At 47.8% G+C, this 16,600-nt stretch overlaps 2 protein-coding genes across 4 annotated transcripts in view; one reads left to right on the forward strand and one right to left on the reverse strand.

The window, feature by feature from the left end:
• Window positions 1-1,922: 1,922 nt before the first annotated feature.
• On the reverse strand, window positions 1,923-11,953 carry FASTKD3 (FAST kinase domains 3). Of its 2 annotated transcripts, XM_058715371.1 has the most exons (7): window positions 11,851-11,953; window positions 9,464-10,934; window positions 8,281-8,366; window positions 5,364-5,538; window positions 4,133-4,202; window positions 3,264-3,378; window positions 1,923-2,214 (listed from the first exon to the last, which is right to left on the reverse strand). In XM_058715371.1, exons 2-7 carry the CDS (start codon window positions 10,899-10,901, stop codon window positions 2,116-2,118), a joined length of 1,983 nt encoding a protein of 660 aa, XP_058571354.1. In that variant the 5' UTR covers window positions 10,902-10,934; window positions 11,851-11,953; the 3' UTR covers window positions 1,923-2,115. The 2 variants fall into 2 exon arrangements, 1 of the variants encoding a protein (XP_058571354.1); XR_009257558.1 differs by lacking the exon at window positions 1,923-2,214 and having other exon boundaries at window positions 3,313-3,378; window positions 4,133-4,322.
• Window positions 11,954-11,983: 30 nt separating this feature from the next.
• The window catches only part of MTRR (5-methyltetrahydrofolate-homocysteine methyltransferase reductase), a 32,442-nt gene continuing 27,825 nt past the window's right edge, over window positions 11,984-16,600 (forward strand). For both annotated transcript variants that reach the window (XM_058715365.1, XM_058715369.1), the window contains exons 1-3: window positions 11,984-12,100; window positions 13,865-14,029; window positions 15,974-16,127. In XM_058715365.1, the coding sequence (XP_058571348.1) occupies window positions 13,901-14,029; window positions 15,974-16,127 (283 nt within the window). In that variant the 5' untranslated portion in view covers window positions 11,984-12,100; window positions 13,865-13,900. The remainder of the gene's footprint in view (window positions 12,101-13,864; window positions 14,030-15,973; window positions 16,128-16,600) is intronic.

Genomic DNA, 16,600 nt, shown 5'->3' on the forward strand with positions numbered 1-16,600 from the left:
AGTGGGCACAGGACCGAGCAGCCTCCAGGCACCTGTCCCTGCCCCGGCTTTGCCGCTGTGGTTTTCCTTCTCTGCAGTCAGAGGCACGCACTCCACCGGCTGCAGACTGTGGGCTGACTCTGCTCTGGGTACTTTTCCAAGTGGCTTATGTATTTTAACTAATTCTCATTTCGACCTGCTGTGGGTTGAATCCTGAAGCCGATCCCAATGCCTGTGAATATAACCTTATTTGGAGACAGGGTCTTCCCGGAGTCAGTCAAGCTAAGACAAGATGAGGTCGTTAGGGTGGGCCCCAATCCCATATGGCTTGAGTCCTTGGAAAAAGGGGAATTTGGGCACAGAAATGCATACACAGGGAGACGAGCATGTATAGACACACGCGCGCGCGCGCGCGCGCGCAAGGACGACAGCCATGTGAACACGGAGACAGACTGGACTGAACTTGCCGCACACCAGGGAAGCCCAGGCCTCCAGAAGCTGGAAGAAGCAAGGACAGACCCTCCCCTGGGGCCCGCCCAAGGGGCGCAGCCCTGCGGACTCAGTGATTGCGGACTCCAGGGCCCCAGAGCCACGAGAAAATAAACTTGTGTTGTGTAGCACTTAGTTGTGGCCGCCCTAGGAAACTTTTCAGAAGCCCTTCGTTACTGATGAGGATTCGGGTGGAACGGAGGCCCAAGGTCATCAGGCAGCAAGAGGAAAAGCTGGAACTCAAACCCGGGCTGGGTTCTTTGCGGCTGTGCTCTTACTGCTTCTCAAGACCAGACTCGAATCTTCGCCTGTCACTTGTGATGCCTGACAGGGGTGGGACGGCCCTCAAGCCGGCTGAGCTGGCCCCATAACCTACCAATGGGAACCACACCCGAATCAGAAGGCCAGGGACCCACAGGAGTGTGGGCTGCAGTGCTCAGCGCGGGTGCGCGGTCTGAGCACGGGATAGCAGCGGCTCCCTGTCCGAGCTCTCTCTGCTCCACCAGCCGGCCTCCATGTCCTCTTTTCCCCCAACACTTTAACCTGACCCCAGTGGGACGGGATGGGACAGGAGGACGCATCTGCACTCAATGGGAGACAACACGATTGATTCCGGATTCAAAATTCAGAAGCTTCTCCCTCCAATCAAATGCCCCTCCCGAAACCCTGCCTAAAGAAGTGACCTTTGGGGCGCCTGGGTGGCTCGGTCGGTTAAGGGTCAGACTTCGGCTCAGGTCATGATCTCGCGTTTCATGTGTTCGAGCCCCACGTCGGGCTCTGTGCTGACGGCTCGGAGCCTGGAGCCTGCTTCGGATTCTGTGTCTCCCCCTCTCTCTGCCCCACCCCTGCTTGTTCTCTCTGTCTCTCAAAATTTGAATAAATGTTAAAAAAAATTTTTTTTAAAGAAATGACCTTTTATGTCTTTATCCCTTAAAAAGAACCAAACGGCTCCCATTCCAATGGAAACCATTTTCTTCATAACTACAGGGTTATTTCTGCATAATTCTGTAATTACATATGTTATATCCATAATCCTCTTTTTCATTATTCCTTCTCTTACCACGAGACTGCCTCTAACAAAGGAACAGGAGACAAACTTTCGTCCTTATATTTGTTACAAGTGTTAACAAAGATCTTGAAAGAAAATATTTTCAGTTAGCGGCTATTGCAAAACAAAGATTTAAAAATAAGCACACCTGGGACGCCTGAGTCAGTTGAGCGTCAGCGTCTTGATTTTGGCTCAGGTCATGATCCCAGGGTCACAGGATACAGCCCGGAGTGGGGCTTCATGCTGGGTGTGGAGCCTGCCTGGGATTCTCTCTCCCACTGCCCCTTACCCCTTCCTGCACGCACACACACACGCCCTCTCTAAAATACAAAACAAAAATAATACTCATTACATTTCTTTATTGTACTTGATCAATTGCTTTGTGTATAAAAGTATAATACTAGTATTAAATAAAAATAAAAATAAAAATTTATTTTAAATTTACCACTGGTGAGCGTATACACGGTATAAGGAAAACCACAGACCCTTTCCGGATCACGGCCAACTCACAACTTCCATCCTTTTACATCCTTCTTTGTACTGAGTCCCAAGAAAACACAAGTTGGTTCACCGAGTCCTGAAGCCAGTATTCCTTCTTGTTACCAACGAACGCCCACGTTGTGAGGAAATAGTTTTCTCTGCAAATATTCCACCAATTCAACTCTTGATTTTAGCATCTCAATCTCATAATAGGGGATCTGTAAAGGGAGGGAAATAGAATACATCACACAATCCGTCATGTTCTGAAGTCACCCTGGTGTTTCGGTCCCTCGAACCCTCCGCCACGGCTCCTGGAGGGCAGAGCTCACGGCTGCTCGGCGGGTCTCCCCAGTGCTTGCGAGGGTGCCCGGCACCCAGTGCGACTCAGCAAACAAGCCGCAGAACACGCAGAGAGAACGGGCGTCTCGCGTGGAGAGAGGCTCACATTTCGGGTCAGGGCGGAAGGGGAGCCCGAGCCAGAATTTGGATGCGCAGAGTGGCGAGACCAGTCCTCTGCGGGAAGCAGCAGGGCCAAAGGGAGAGAGGCAAGAGAGCGGAGGGGAGCAGGGGTGCAGAAGAGAACCCTGAGCACGGGCCGACCGTGGGGGGTCTTGGATGCCCAGATGCAGATGGGTTTCCACTTCATCTTGTAAGCAGTAAAGGAACAGTAAAGGTTTCTCAACGCACACAGGCATGTCAGTTTCAGGAGCGTTAATCTGGGGATGTAGGTAAACTATGCAGTGGAAAAAAGTAAGCAGACGGGACAGCAGAGAGCAGACCAGCAGACTGGGAACACACAGTCTGGGAAGCTCCGTGAACATTCACTGCTGACTCTGCACGGACCACCTCGCTAAGAGATTGACAAGACAAACACAAATAAGGGCTGAAGCTTAAAAGTACGATGATGATCCTGGTTTTAACGGGGTCTTCTTGGCTATTTCTATTCATTCAATCAGAGGGACATTAAAGCAAAACGGGTGCTCTAATAATTCAGTAATCCTAGAAGCAGAGGTTAGTATAGCTTAGAAAGGGTATACGGATGCCGCACTTGAGAAAACTGCGGGTCTGAATATTCTGTATTTCAAAATATAAATACAGGGATTTTTTTTTTTTTTTTTTTAAACTGGGAAAATAATGCTCAAAGTTGGCCTTTAAACTAGATGTAAGATGCGTGGTCCACTGGGCTGCCAGACCACCTAGCCCTCTGGAGAAAGCACATCTAAATTAGAAGTTGCTTCGGGGGAGAAGAAAACGGGTGAATTCCTACCTGAACAACTTGATAACCAAGCAGGCGCAAGTGTCTCTGTTTAATAGCTTCCTTTCCCAGTAAGTGTCTGCTATTCAGAGAAAATCTTTTTGGATCATCAATGCATAGTGCTAACCTGAAAAATCGGACGGAGAAACTTAGTTCTTAAAACAATCCAAAATATTTATACATTTTTCGTGGAAAGTGTTTATTTGGGATTCGGCTATTCCTGTGTGTCAATGTTATTTTCACATAAATCATGAGTGTGCCATTCTTTAATATGCTGAGAAAGCAATCTTATTAATATTAATGTTTCTGTTACAAGGAATTTCCAAAATTGGGATGCTGTTCAGTAGTGTCTTTACTTCTAGAAACATGTCTATTTTCCTACCATGTTTTTAATGCTTTATTTATTTATTTGGGGGGGGGGGGGCGGGACAGAGAGAGAGGGAGAGAGAGAGAGACAGTCCCAAGTAGGCTTTGCACTGACAGCAAAGAGCTCAGTGTGGGGCTTGAACCCAGGAACTGTGAGATCATGACCTGAGCCAAAATCAAGAGTCAGATGCTTAACCCACTGAGCCACTCCTGTTTTCCCACCTTCTTAAGAAAATACCATCGAGGGGGCGCCTGGGTGGCTCAGTCGGTTGAGCGTCCGACTTTGGCTCAGTTCATGATACGCGGTGAGTCTGAGCCTGCGTCAGGCTCTGTGCTGACAGCTCAGAGCTTGGAGCCTGCTTCAGATTCTGTGTCTCCCTCTCTCTCTGCCCCTCCCCTGCTCATGCCCTGTCTCTCTGTCAAAAATAGTAAACATTAAAAAAAAAAAAGAAAACACCATCAATTATTAATCCCGACAAGTTTTGTAACATAAAAACCGCACCAGCTTTCTTTACCTTTTATACACATCTTCATCAATCGTAAATGGCAATACTAATCCTTCTTCGTCTAATTTAATTTCCACATCTGGTGAGAGAAGAAAGGAAACATTCTCCGTGTGATACCCTCACAAACACTACGTTCCTTTCCTCCTCCTCCTTCTGTTCTGAATTCTCCCACAGTGCAATTTACCAGCTGCGCTGGAGGCTGCGAAGAAATGACCACACCAGACCATGGTGAGAATTTTAACTTAACCAGCTCTACCATCAACCAAGTCAGCCTTAATTTCAGAAGGCTCAGCCACTAAATCAAGGTGCCGGGTGTGATAAGAACTGCACGTACTTCCTCTCTCTCCTTGAGGTGAGTATTGGGAACCCTTCACCCCAGACAGGAAGCAAAGCCAGACTGTGGCCTATACAAGTCCCAACTTTCATCACGGAATCTCCCAGAGTCTCCAGGGTAGGCAAAGCCTCCTGCACTCCACTCTGTGGTCGCTGGGCACGGCCAACCCCCACTTCCTCCCCTCTGATGTCCTGCTATTCTCTTTGTGAAAAGAGCCCCTAAAGGAGGAGGGAAGTGAGCTACGACGTCCTGAAGCCTATAAAACACTACCTCCTCGGAGCTGATTTTCTCGTAGTCATTCATTTAAAACACTGTTAAGGGCAGGAGGACGTGAACTCTCCCGTCAGCCCCACCCAACAGAACTTTCCGCCGTGATCACACGTTTGCGCCTTTGCTGTTCCAGCATGCCTGCCACCAGCCACCTGTGGTTCTGAGCCCTTGACATGTGGCCAGGGCAACCAAGGAACTGAACTTTGGTTGGTTTTTAAACTTTAACTAACGTAAATTTAAGTAGTCACAGGTATTCCTGGCTAGGGCGTCGGACAGCACTGACCTGGAGTGGCATGGCAATTATACTGGCTAATGATGACCCAGCACCTGCTATGCTCTGGCTGTCACTCACTTAGTGCTTAAGCAAGTCTGGGTCACTATTCTTCGTACTCTCATTTTACAGACAAGGAGCAAACGGAAAAAGATCACTCTGCCCAAAGACATTCCCCTAGCACGTGGCTAACAGGTGGGACTCCCCCCATGCATCTGGACTCCACGGCCCACGGTTCCAATTTGCCTTCCGGGAAGGGCCAACTCCGTTTTATACTTCCTGACCTTCCAGTGGCTGCGAAGTCCTGCATATTCCCAAAGAGGACAGCAAGCTGAGCCTGGTAAAGGAGACTCCCGAGTACTTACCTATTGTATAACAATAGGGCGTTAGCACTTTTGAAGCAAAATACATTCTTGCACCCAGAAGGTCAATCAGTCCAATCCTCACAGATTTGTAAAGCTGAAAATCCACGGGCGTCTCCAGAGAACAGCACGGAGTAAGAAATGACCTCACTTGATATTTAGGAAGAAGTTTCCGACCCTGAAAATTGTATGTTTAAACATGAGAAAGGAAGATACGATCCAAAACCAGAAAATAAAACAAGGTTACCTGCGAATAAGTCTGATCAATATTACTCTATAAGCAGGATACTTTTCCAGATTAAGGACAAATACCTTCCTCAAAATGACAACAGAAAAATATTCTTGCGATAGCTCAAATCCAATAGTTCGATAGATCTTTTAAATGTGTGGGTTTTTTTTAACATTTATTTATTTTTGAGAGACAGAGACAGAGCATGAGGGGGGAGGGGCAGAGAGAGAGGGAGACACAGAATCCGAAGCAGGCTCCAGGCTCCGAGCTGTCAGCACAGAGCCCGACGCGGGGCTCGAACTCATGAACCATGAGATCATGACCTGAGCCGAAGTTGGACGCTTAACCAACTGAGCCACCCAGGCGCTCCTAAATGTGTTTTAAAAGTAGTCTGTGGGGGCGCCTGGGTGGCTCGGTCGGTTAAGCGTCCGACTTCGGCTCAGGTCATGATCTCATGGTTCATGAGTTCGAGCCCCGCGTCGGGCTCTGTGCTGACAGCTCGGAGCCTGGAGCCTGTTTCGGATTCTGTGTCTCCCTCTCTCTCTGCTCCTCCCCTGTTCATGCTCTGTCTCTCTCTGTCTCAAAAATAAATAAACGTTAAAAAAAAAAAAAATTTAAAAGTAGTCCGTGGTCATAGAAAGAAAGAAAGGAAGGAAGAGAGGGAGGGAGGAAGGGAGGAAACAACAGTGCTCTTGCAGCTCAAGAAACATCTCTTTGGAACTCTTAGAATTGCTTTAAGGGCCTTAAGGACACTCATGTTTTTAACAGAGGACAATGTGATAAGGGTGACATTTCAATTTACCAGGAGAAGGAGAGCTACGTAATAAATGGTACAGCCGGTAATCCATCCAGAAAATAACCAAGTGAAAGTTCTAGCACATGTTGAGGACTGCCATAAATTCCAGGTGGGTTAAAGTGCTATAAATACAGTAAGGGAAAGGAGCATTTTTAAAAATTTAGTAAAATACGTGTATTACCTTAGGAGTGGTAAAATAGTCTAGAGAGAGGAAACCCAGAAACCATAAAAGATGGACACATTTGACTATAGACAACTTGAAAATTTCTGTAGAGCAAACAGAGATCATAAACAATATTAAGCTACAAGCCCTCCTCCCCCAAATGAAGAACAAAAACTAGGACCAAGTATGTGCAACATACATAGGAGCTAATATCTCTATCTCACAATGTGTTCTAGGACCAAAAAAAAAAAAAAAAAGAGAAAGAAAAAAGACAACCAATAGGAATCTGAGTCAGGAGGTAATGAGGTAATTCACAGCAAATCGACCAATAAGCATTGTGAAAATATGCTCAGCTCGTTAAGATGCAATTTAAACATGTGACACGGTACTTTTCCACGGAGTCAAATGACAATGATTCAAGGGACTAACCACGCTCGGCAACAGAAACGATAGGTAAAGGGACATCTCCAACTATCAGGGGAAACACATCTGCCAGTAGTCCAGAATCTAGTCCGCAGTCTAGTCTCTACATTGAAAAACAAAAAGAATGCACTTAATCTTCATGCATTGCCCTCGAGGAACGTCCATGGTAGACTGGGCATTAGAGCCAACTGTCCTCGGAAGAGCCCCGTTCCAAGGAAAGAGAGAAAGAGGAGTGTTCATGTATTTGTGCACCTTTGTACATAAAACTGCTAACACCACTCCTTCAGGGATGGAAGGAAGCTGAGGTAAGTAGCATTTACTTTTCTGTGCCTTACTACTGTTAAAGCTGTTTTGTTTTTTTAAGTAGGGTCCACGCCCAACATGGGGCTTGAACTCACAACCCTGAGATCAAGAGTCCTATGCTCTACTGACTGAGCCAGCCAGGAGTCCCTGTTGAAGCTGTTTTAAAGAAGAAAATAGGAGTGCCTTTCCATTCTTCCTTCTTAATCTAAAATGAGCTGCCTTTTTTTTTTTTTTTTTTTTTTTAATGTTTGGTTTGAGAGAGAGAGAGCCTGTGCTCATGAGCAGTAGTGGGGTGGAGAGAGAGAATCCCAAGCAGGTTTCACGCTGTCAGCGCAGAGCCCAATAATGTGGGGCTCGAACTCACAAACTGGGAGATCATGACCTGAACCAAAATCAAGAGTTGGATGCTCAACCGACTGAGCCACCCAGGCGCCCTGAAAATGAGCTAGTCTTAAATGTGATTCAGTCTAGGGAGGGATGAGCAAGTCTGGAGAGGTCATGTGTGATCTTAAACAAGGTGCTGGATTAAGTTACAAGAACGAATCTCCGGGGTACTAGACAGGAAGCACCAACTCCACCTATCAGGTGAGAGTAAAACTTCTGGCTTGGCGTAGAAATGTACTTGAAACAGTTTAGGATTTGCTCAGGCCTAACCGAATGAGGGATTCACCTTTACTATCTAACAGCTGTGGGGAGTGCAAGCCTTCCGAAGCCCTCAGAGCGCATCCAGGACGCTCTCATGTGCCTGCAGCACCCCACAGAACCTTCCAAGAAACCTTACTCAACTGGAAATGGGTACTTCCAACACAAGAGAACAGGTATGGGGCCAATTTATCAAAGAGAAGGCTACCTAGTGGGAAAGTAAGTTGGAATGAATGAAAGCTCTGCTTTCTGATGAGGTTACTGAGACAAGATCAAAAGAGGAAAAACTTAAAAGATGGGGAGGGAGACACAAAAGAAAGCCGCCCCCACAGGGAAATAAGGTTAAGAGGACCCCTGCTTTTACCTTATAGAAAGGGCATTCTAGCACCGAGGTTAGGAACAGTTGGGTCAGCTGTGCGAGGCTCAGTCTGTCCACAGACGATTCTTCTCCTGAAACGAGAAGCATTCCAGTTGTAGGTAAGTTTGAATTTGGTTTGTGAAGGAACATCACGAATGGACGATGTACACTAATCACTGTGGAAGTAACGTACTATTAAATGGCACTCGGGAGGGGCGTCTGGGTGGCTCAGTCCGTTGAGCGTCCGACGTCGGCTCAGGTCATGATCTCGCGGTCTGTGGGTTCGAGCCTGCATCGGGCTCTGTGCTGACAGCTCGGAGCCCGGAGCCTGCTTCGGATTCTGTGCCTCCCTCTCTCTCTGCCCCTCCCCGACTCATGCTCTGTCTCTCTCTGTCTCAGAAATAAATAAACATTAAACAATTTTTTTTTTAAATAAATAAAATAAATGGCACTCGGGGAAGAACTTGTCAGAGTTAACCATGCCTTCTGGCTTGCCATCAAATGCCATCTCATTTAAACTTTTTTGTTTTAAGTTTTATTTGAGAGAAAGAGAGAGAGCATGAGAAGGGGAGGGGCAGAGAGAGGGAGACACAGAATCCGAAGCAGGCTCCAGGCTCTGAGCTGTCAGCACAGAGCCCGATGCGGGGTTCGAACTCACAAACCGTGAGATCATGACCTCAGCTGAAGTTAACAGTCGGATGCTCAACTGAATGAGCTCCCCAGGTATCCCAATGCTATCTCATTTGAACTTCTGAGGAATTCAAGCTATAATGAAAAGTCAACAGATATGTTAAAATTAGTGAGAATTTCCTTTAGCAGTGGAGACAGACATCTGATGTTATTTGGGTGGCCTTGAAGATGACCCATACCCTTTCTGAACAGGGGAGTCTACAGTTGCTGTTGTGGCTTCTGACATATTGGCATGACTATCACCCATGCCACACCATGTCCCCGCGAGACTCAGTTCAGCAGTCCGTGCACCCGGAATGGTTTTCTCTGTGCAGTGTCCATCATTCTTTAACTCCGTATTTACACTGGCATCTGAAACTTCACGTCTTCTTTAGGTTATTATGGGAGAGAAATCAAAGGCACCGTACGGCTCAGGCTAAGAGGTAGATGTGCTGCTTGAAAACATCACACACGCATTCAAGGGTTAATTTTTCCACTCTCCAAGTTATAACCAACTCACCTTGCAGCTGCTGAAGAAAATAAGGGCTGAATATTTTTGCCATAAAGTTGACCGGATGGCATTCGACGAGTGAACACGAATGGAGAATTTTCAATAACGTTTTGGGTGGAAAATAATCGAAACGAGTGAGTAACAGGTTTTCTAGCTTTCTAAATAAAGCAGAGGCGTTCGGTGGCAAATAATTGAGTTTTCCAAATGGTTCAATTAACTCGGAAACCTGACGAGGTGAAAATTTCTCTGACTGGCCAACAAAAGTTTCCACCACTGCATCGAAGATGGGTTTTGAAAGAATCCGTTTCCTGCTGCAGTACTCCATGACTGTGCTGATGACCTCAGGATCCAAAGTGAGACACAGTGAGGCCACGTGTCGCTCCAGGGCTGTTGTAAAAAATCGGTCATTGTGCCCAAAGTATATGAAAGCCTCCAGGACTTTTCTGAGCTCTTCATGAGTAAAATGAGGGATATGTCTCACAGCGTATTTTCCCAATTTTATAACCAGAGGAAGTGCTTGAGTTTGATCAAGAGCCACTAGGGCAGTGAGCATTTGACTCATCAGCGTAGGACTCAAGTTGGAAACGACCGACAGGGAAAAGCTGTTTATCTTGTTTAGAAACGCTTGGTGTCGGTCCACTTTTTCAGCACATGCCTGCAGTAATCTATAAAGGGCCACAATATCCTCAGGGGCAAATGTTTCCAATTTTTCCCCTTGCAGTTGATATATAATCAGTTCTAGTGTCTCACCGCCTGGACCCTGCAGTCTAATCAGACTTTCCCCAAGGATACAGAGACTGCGGACTTCCAGGCCACCTCTTTTGACACGATGGCGGCTTTCTGCCACCAGGTTTAGTAACAAGTTACTCTGAGGGTCCACGTACAACAGACTCAGAGCTTGCAAAGCAGTCACCAAAGCAGTGTCCGACAGACTCGGGGATTCTTGCTCAAACCGAACGCATAAGGCTTGAAAGACACCATTCTCTAGTATTCCTTTTGGCAGCCTGTGATTGCCATCTTTTTTTTCCACTTCACAGATCCGTTGCAAGGCTCCTGCTGCCAGGCTATCAGGCAAAGGTTGCAGCGTGCCTATAAAATGTAACACGTCTTCTGAGGAATCCAAGTCGTTGAGTCTCCCGTAAAACATCTGTTCATCCAGGCTTTTAGGATTTTGTTCAGGCCCAGCCCAATCATGTGCTTGAGAGAACACTGGCTCACCAAGTGGATGCAGGGCGTCTCCGTTGTCCGAGTGGAACTTTTTACAACAGGCATGATGGAACCTGACCCTGCAAGGCTCGGGTTGTAGCGAAGGGAACCACGGACACAGACGCCCCTTGACCATCTTGCGAACATGGTTTACGGGGTGATTTTTCAGAGCGGCCAGCGCTCCATGTATCCGAAAATCGGATAAATGGTAAAGGTTCCTCCGCAAGGTAATCAAAGCCATGCCATCAGATTCTCAACTCCTCTTGACTTGTAACTAAAGAAAATAAAGAAAACACGGTCAAACATACTGAGAACGTGACTCGCTCAACAACATGAATTATTCTGAAACTGAGGTTGAGTACTCATAAGAAACGACACACAAAAGTTTCCCACTGAAACACAAGCACCCCGAGATCAGTCGCAGCATCCCACAGCTTAGAAACGTGGCTGGCACCCAACGATGATAATCGCTATGGTTTCTATGCACTGTTGTGCCCCCTAGAGCTTAGCCCTCACAACAGCTCAATGAATGAAGTACTTCTGGTGTCATTTTATAGTCGAGGAAACCGATGCTCTCGGTTTTCTGTCCAGCTTCCAAGCTGGACACAGTAAGTGGCGGTGGCTGGGATTCCCCTCGGGCAGTCCAGATCCGAAACACGCCTCCTACAGGTTACGTGTCAGATCGACGGAAAGCACTGCGTTTGGTTAAACTGACTCAAAAGGAGGAACGGGTTAAAATGGCCAAAATTCGTATAGGTCCACGCAAAGCAAAGGTCAAAACCACGTTTAAGAAGCCCTGAGGCGTTGGTTTCTGCTCGGAGTAAAGACCTGGCCAGTGGTAAGGAAGAAAAGGATCTAGCTTGGCAAAGAGGGAAAATGTAGGATTTAAAAGAAGATAAAGGAGGCGGGCGTGTAAAGGAAGAAGGTGGGCGGTCCCTCCAGATCTAAACACCCCGTGTGAGATTTGGGAACAGAAGTGCGCGCGCCAGAGGGGACGGGGCGCCCCGGGGACCCGGTCCTCCTTGGAATGAAAGGAACCCCGCCGGGCGTCCCCAAACCCGACGTCTAGCGGACCTTCGATAAAGCACCGGGAGGGAGGTGGCGGCGGCTGGAGAGCAGCGGAGGGGCCCGGGAAGTACCGACAGCTCAGCTATGCCGCGGGCCCATGCACGCCGGGCCGGGACACCTACCACGCTGGGACATCTACTGCGCTCACACCGCGGGAGGTCGTGCAGCGGCGAGGACCCTGGAGCCTCGTGGGCCTCCGTACGCGCCTTCCAAAGCGCCGGGCAGCGGGCGCATGCGCGGGGACGGAGGCCACGCCCCGCGTCCGGAGCCCTGTGACTGGCACAGTTCCTTCCCGAGCTCATTGGTCCCCGCCGCTGACAAGAGTGCGCAGGCGCCCGCTCTCCCCGTGAGTCTCCGGCCGGTCACCCTTAGGTGAGCGCCTGGGGGTGGCTGTTTCCTAAGTGAGCAACCCGTCCTGCTCGAGCCTGGGGGACGCGCCCCAGGGTGGGCAAGGGCAGCGGCTTCTGCGCCCCCACGTCCCTCCCCCGGCCGGGCTGGGCGCTCGCGGGTCGGTCAGGAGCTCGGCCCCGCAGGGTAGAGAGCGGAAGGCGGGCTGCCCGGAGGCCGGTGCTCGGGGGGACTGCGGCCGCCTTCCGGGAGCCGGCCCCACGTGGCGGCGTTGACCCACGGCGTGGGTCCCTCCCGTGGGCGTCTCTGTTCCGAACACTTCTCTAGGCTGGGGGCGAGGGGACTCGAGAATGTTTGGAGCACAGCCCCGGCCGGCAGGCGGGGTCTGGCTCCCTTGCTGCTGCTGCGCCTGTGGTTGCCGGGGATCCGCCTCTGAGAAACGCGGGGCCGCGGCACCTGCTTTATAAGTGTTGGTGGACCCGGAGAGGTTCATCCTCTGCAGCGCCTGGGGCTGTGCCTGGCGCCTAGGAAGTGCTCGAGGGCCCAAGCTATAGTGATAAGCGGTGACAATTTCCATCTCTCTCGCTGCATTCCCACAATTCTCACCGAGTCCAAATGTGTATTATCCTTACAGTACTTATGCGTTCATTCGTTCAATGTATCGAGCACCTGCTCTGTACCAGGCTGTGTTCCCCATTCCATGATTCTAAACAGCCCATGATTCTAGACATGTTATCTAACCCAATTCTTTTCATGTCTTTCGTGGCTTAATTTATCCTTGGATGTAACTGGTCAGAGGAGCATAAACCTGCTGATGGTTCATTCTGGAAGAGCCAAGATTTGACTTGGTGACATCTGTCCCCACAAGTTAACAGTTCCCCAGTTTTAGATACTGGATGAGCCTATGAGTGTTCCTTATTTTACTCCTGGTTTTCTTTTCCAGGAAAACATATAAACTAGCTTGAGTGGATTGGAAATATTTTCTCTTTGTACATATGTAAGTGTATCTACCTGTGCGCCCACATATGTGTGATATTGAATTAAACCATAAAGCAGAGTATGTAGATTACCTTCAGTACTTTGATCAGTTTATTCGGCGTTAGGATCATGTAGGAACAGAATCCTAAACTTTCATTGGAATTTTATTTTTAATTTTTTTTTTAACGTTTGTTTATTTTTGAGAGAGCACGGCAGAGACAGAGAGGGAGACAGAATCTGAAACGGGCTCCAGGCTCTGAGCCATCAGCACAGAGCCCAACCTTGGGCATGGTGAGATCGTGACCTGAGCTGAAGTCGGATACTTAACCGACTGAGCCACCTAGGCGACCCTTTACATTTTTTTAAAAATAAAAATATCTAAGACGTAGTGAACACTGCCGTGTCTCAGCTGTTGTTCAAGTCTTTGCAGCTAGCACATCTTTGTCAGGTGGGTACAATTGTCCCCATTGTAAGGGTGAGGGAGCTGAGGCACAGATCAGTTGAAAAGCTTGCCTGAAGTTCTCTCGTTTTGAATGATGGACCCTGGATTCAAGCCCAAGTAGCCTGACCCCAGAAACTGATTTCCGAGCCTTGAACTTAAAGCTTTACTCGTGGTTAAATGAGTTCTCTCTTTTTAAGACTCACTGAGAATTAATGCTAACACATCTAGAGAAGTCTCTTTCGTATGCGTGGATATTGGTGGAGACTTAAAAAAGATTGTGAGGGAGAATTAATGCCTGTGGTGTACTACTTAATTAAGAAGAAAATCCCTTTTTTCTGTTTTTGTTCTTTTTTTTTTTCTTTTTTCAGTGTAATCGTTACAGGTGAAGCATATGCCTCAAAGTGATGAGGAGGTTTTTGCTGCTCTATGCTACGCAGCAGGGACAAGCAAAGGCCATAGCAGAGGAGATCTGTGAAAAAGCATTTGTGCATGGATTTTCTGCAGATCTTCACTGTATCAGTGAGTCAGATAAGGTAAGTGGTTTCTCATGTGGTTTTTATCGTGTGTTTTGTGCCTGCAGTATTTTGGTTGGGAGGGAATGTTAAACAGCAAAGCAAGGTGCTGAATGCCACCATAATCCTTTTCTCCCCCACCACGTTCAGAAATTTATTTTATCAACTGTGTTGTAAGATTTCTGCCATTTTTTTTAAGCATATAAGTGTATGTTTGAATTAGACTAAACTGTCCCCCAAATCGAAGCAAGTAACTATTAACCGTAAGCGGAAGTCGTAATGCTTGCCTTGGTTTTCTTGGTTCTTGGGGTGGCTTTGCCAACGAATGAGACGTGTTTGCGTGCACGTGTGTGCTTTCTAACTCACAAATCCCATGTCTCAAAATAAAGACTTGGCATTCATGTCAGAGTTCCTGCAAATGAAGGGCCATGGAATCTTTTTCAAGTTTATTTATTTTTGGGAAAGAGCAAGCGCATGGGCTCGTGCACAAAGCCAGTGGCGGTGGGGAGGTGTGTGGAGCGGGGGAGGGCAGAGAGAGAGACAGAGACACAGAATCCGAAGCAGCTCCAGGCTTCGAGCTGTCAGCGCAGAGCCTCTGCGGGACTCGAACTCACTAACAGCGAGATCATGACCTGAGCTGAAGTTGGATGCTCAACTGACTGAGCTGCCCAGGCGCCCCAAGGACCACGTAATTGTTCTGTGGAATAAAATTTAAAGTCGAAGTGGAAGGATCTAGAGAAGATTTGGCTCCTTTAGGTCAAGGACTGCTTATTTTTACGTTCAGTCTCTGCAGAAGTTCATACTTCAGGTTATGTGAGATCATAACACATGTATATTCTTCTCTCAGTTTGTGGGATTGAGTCCTGCAGTTTTACTGTTTTATACAGTCTGGTTCATAGCAACTAACAGCTTTTTATACCAGCACAAGATGATGTACCAGCCACTCATGAGTCAAATTTAGCTTAGTATTTTAAAAGTTACCCTGCCGGTACACTCAAGTTCATAAGCTCCTCTGTCCTTTCCCACATCTCTGGTTCAGAAGACTAGACTGTCGGCAGCACACTTGAATTATAAACTCTGCTCATAGGAGAGCCACCTGGTTCCTTCGTGTGTGAGGGCCAAGGTGAGCCAGCAGGGAGCATCCTGGAGGACACCGCCAATCAGCAGGTTCTGTAATCCTGTCGTTACTTCAGAGTTGGCGTAGCGGATGCCACATGATAGAATAGGAACAAAAACAGACTTGTCCACACCGTGTAACTGGCCCGGATTTGGCCCCTAGGGTCGCCTCACCACCCAAATCAGCGGCTACTTGAAAATTCGGTGAGTGTTTTAGTGCCTTGTTAGTCACGTGTGCGGTCCCAGCTGATGGACTTCTCCAGCTGTTCCTGATCCAAGTTCAAACAGATAGCTTTCTACTTCCTAGGTCGTGGTCATCCTTTTCAAGGTGGAGTTACTTTAACAGACTGTAGAAGTTTAATACACAATTTGCGCTGCGTCCTGTAAGCATTGAATCACCTGGAAAAACGTTAGCTCAGATCCTTGTGTCCGCCTGAGAAATAAGTGAATTCCTCAGAAGCAGCTTGGATCTGCATGCTCAGTAGAGCTCTGGAGTCATGATAGAGATGGTGAAGTGCTCTTCTTGGAATATTTAAATTTAGGTGAGAATTAGGATGAAGAAACCTGATCTGTAAGACACGGAAACGCGGACGATCTCGGCTTACCGCTGACGCTATCCCCAGCCCCCCGGAGCCCTGAGGGAGTGAGGACTTAGCCAGGCTCCCTGGTGTCTGAGGAGTGGGATGTGCACCTTCCCAGAGTGACCGTGCCCCGCACCCTCTCTGCCGTTAAACAACGCGCAGTACAGGTGACCAGTTCAGGATAGAGACTAAGCCGGTTGCATGGCCGATGCGTTAAGTCGAAACTACATACAGCTGTAGATCCCTGACGTGCCTGCTTGTCTTCTAGTACGATCTGAAAACCGAAACGGCGCCTCTCGTCGTTGTCGTTTCTACCACGGGCACGGGAGATCCACCCGACACCGCTCGCAAGTTCGTCAAGAAAATCCAGGACAAGGCGCTGCCAGTGGATTTCTTTGCTCATCTGCGGTATGGATTACTGGGTACGGACTGTGTTTTGGTTCTGACTCTCCTCAGTTATTATGGGTTTGATTTCTGGTATCTGAATGTATCCTTCAAAACCGTGGTGTGTAGTTGTAGAGGTCTTGTTTTTGTTTGTTTTTTATAGAAGTGTGTAAAACATGTAAGTGTAAATACTGTGCTGTGTTCTGCAAATGTGTCCCCTGGCTTCACCCCACAGCAGCACCTCTCTGGGGCCAGGGGACATTTTCTGACTATCAGCGGCTAGTCTCCATCCCAAACTTGGTTAAAAATAAAAGGAATCCCTGAAGGAGCAACTTTAAATGCTGTTTTATTGTTTTTTGTTGTTTTTTTTTGTTTTTTTTAAAAACAGGCTCCCAGGTCGATCTGATTTCCCTAGGAGTCACTCCCCTAGTATGATTTCTAATCTCGGCCACATATTAGGAACAGCCAGGGGAGTTTTCCTTGAAATCTGTTATCTGGGCCCATCTCCAGT

Source organism: Neofelis nebulosa, chromosome 1 (genome assembly GCF_028018385.1).
Source record: "Neofelis nebulosa isolate mNeoNeb1 chromosome 1, mNeoNeb1.pri, whole genome shotgun sequence".
In the NCBI taxonomy this organism is placed as follows: domain Eukaryota; kingdom Metazoa; phylum Chordata; class Mammalia; order Carnivora; family Felidae; genus Neofelis; species Neofelis nebulosa.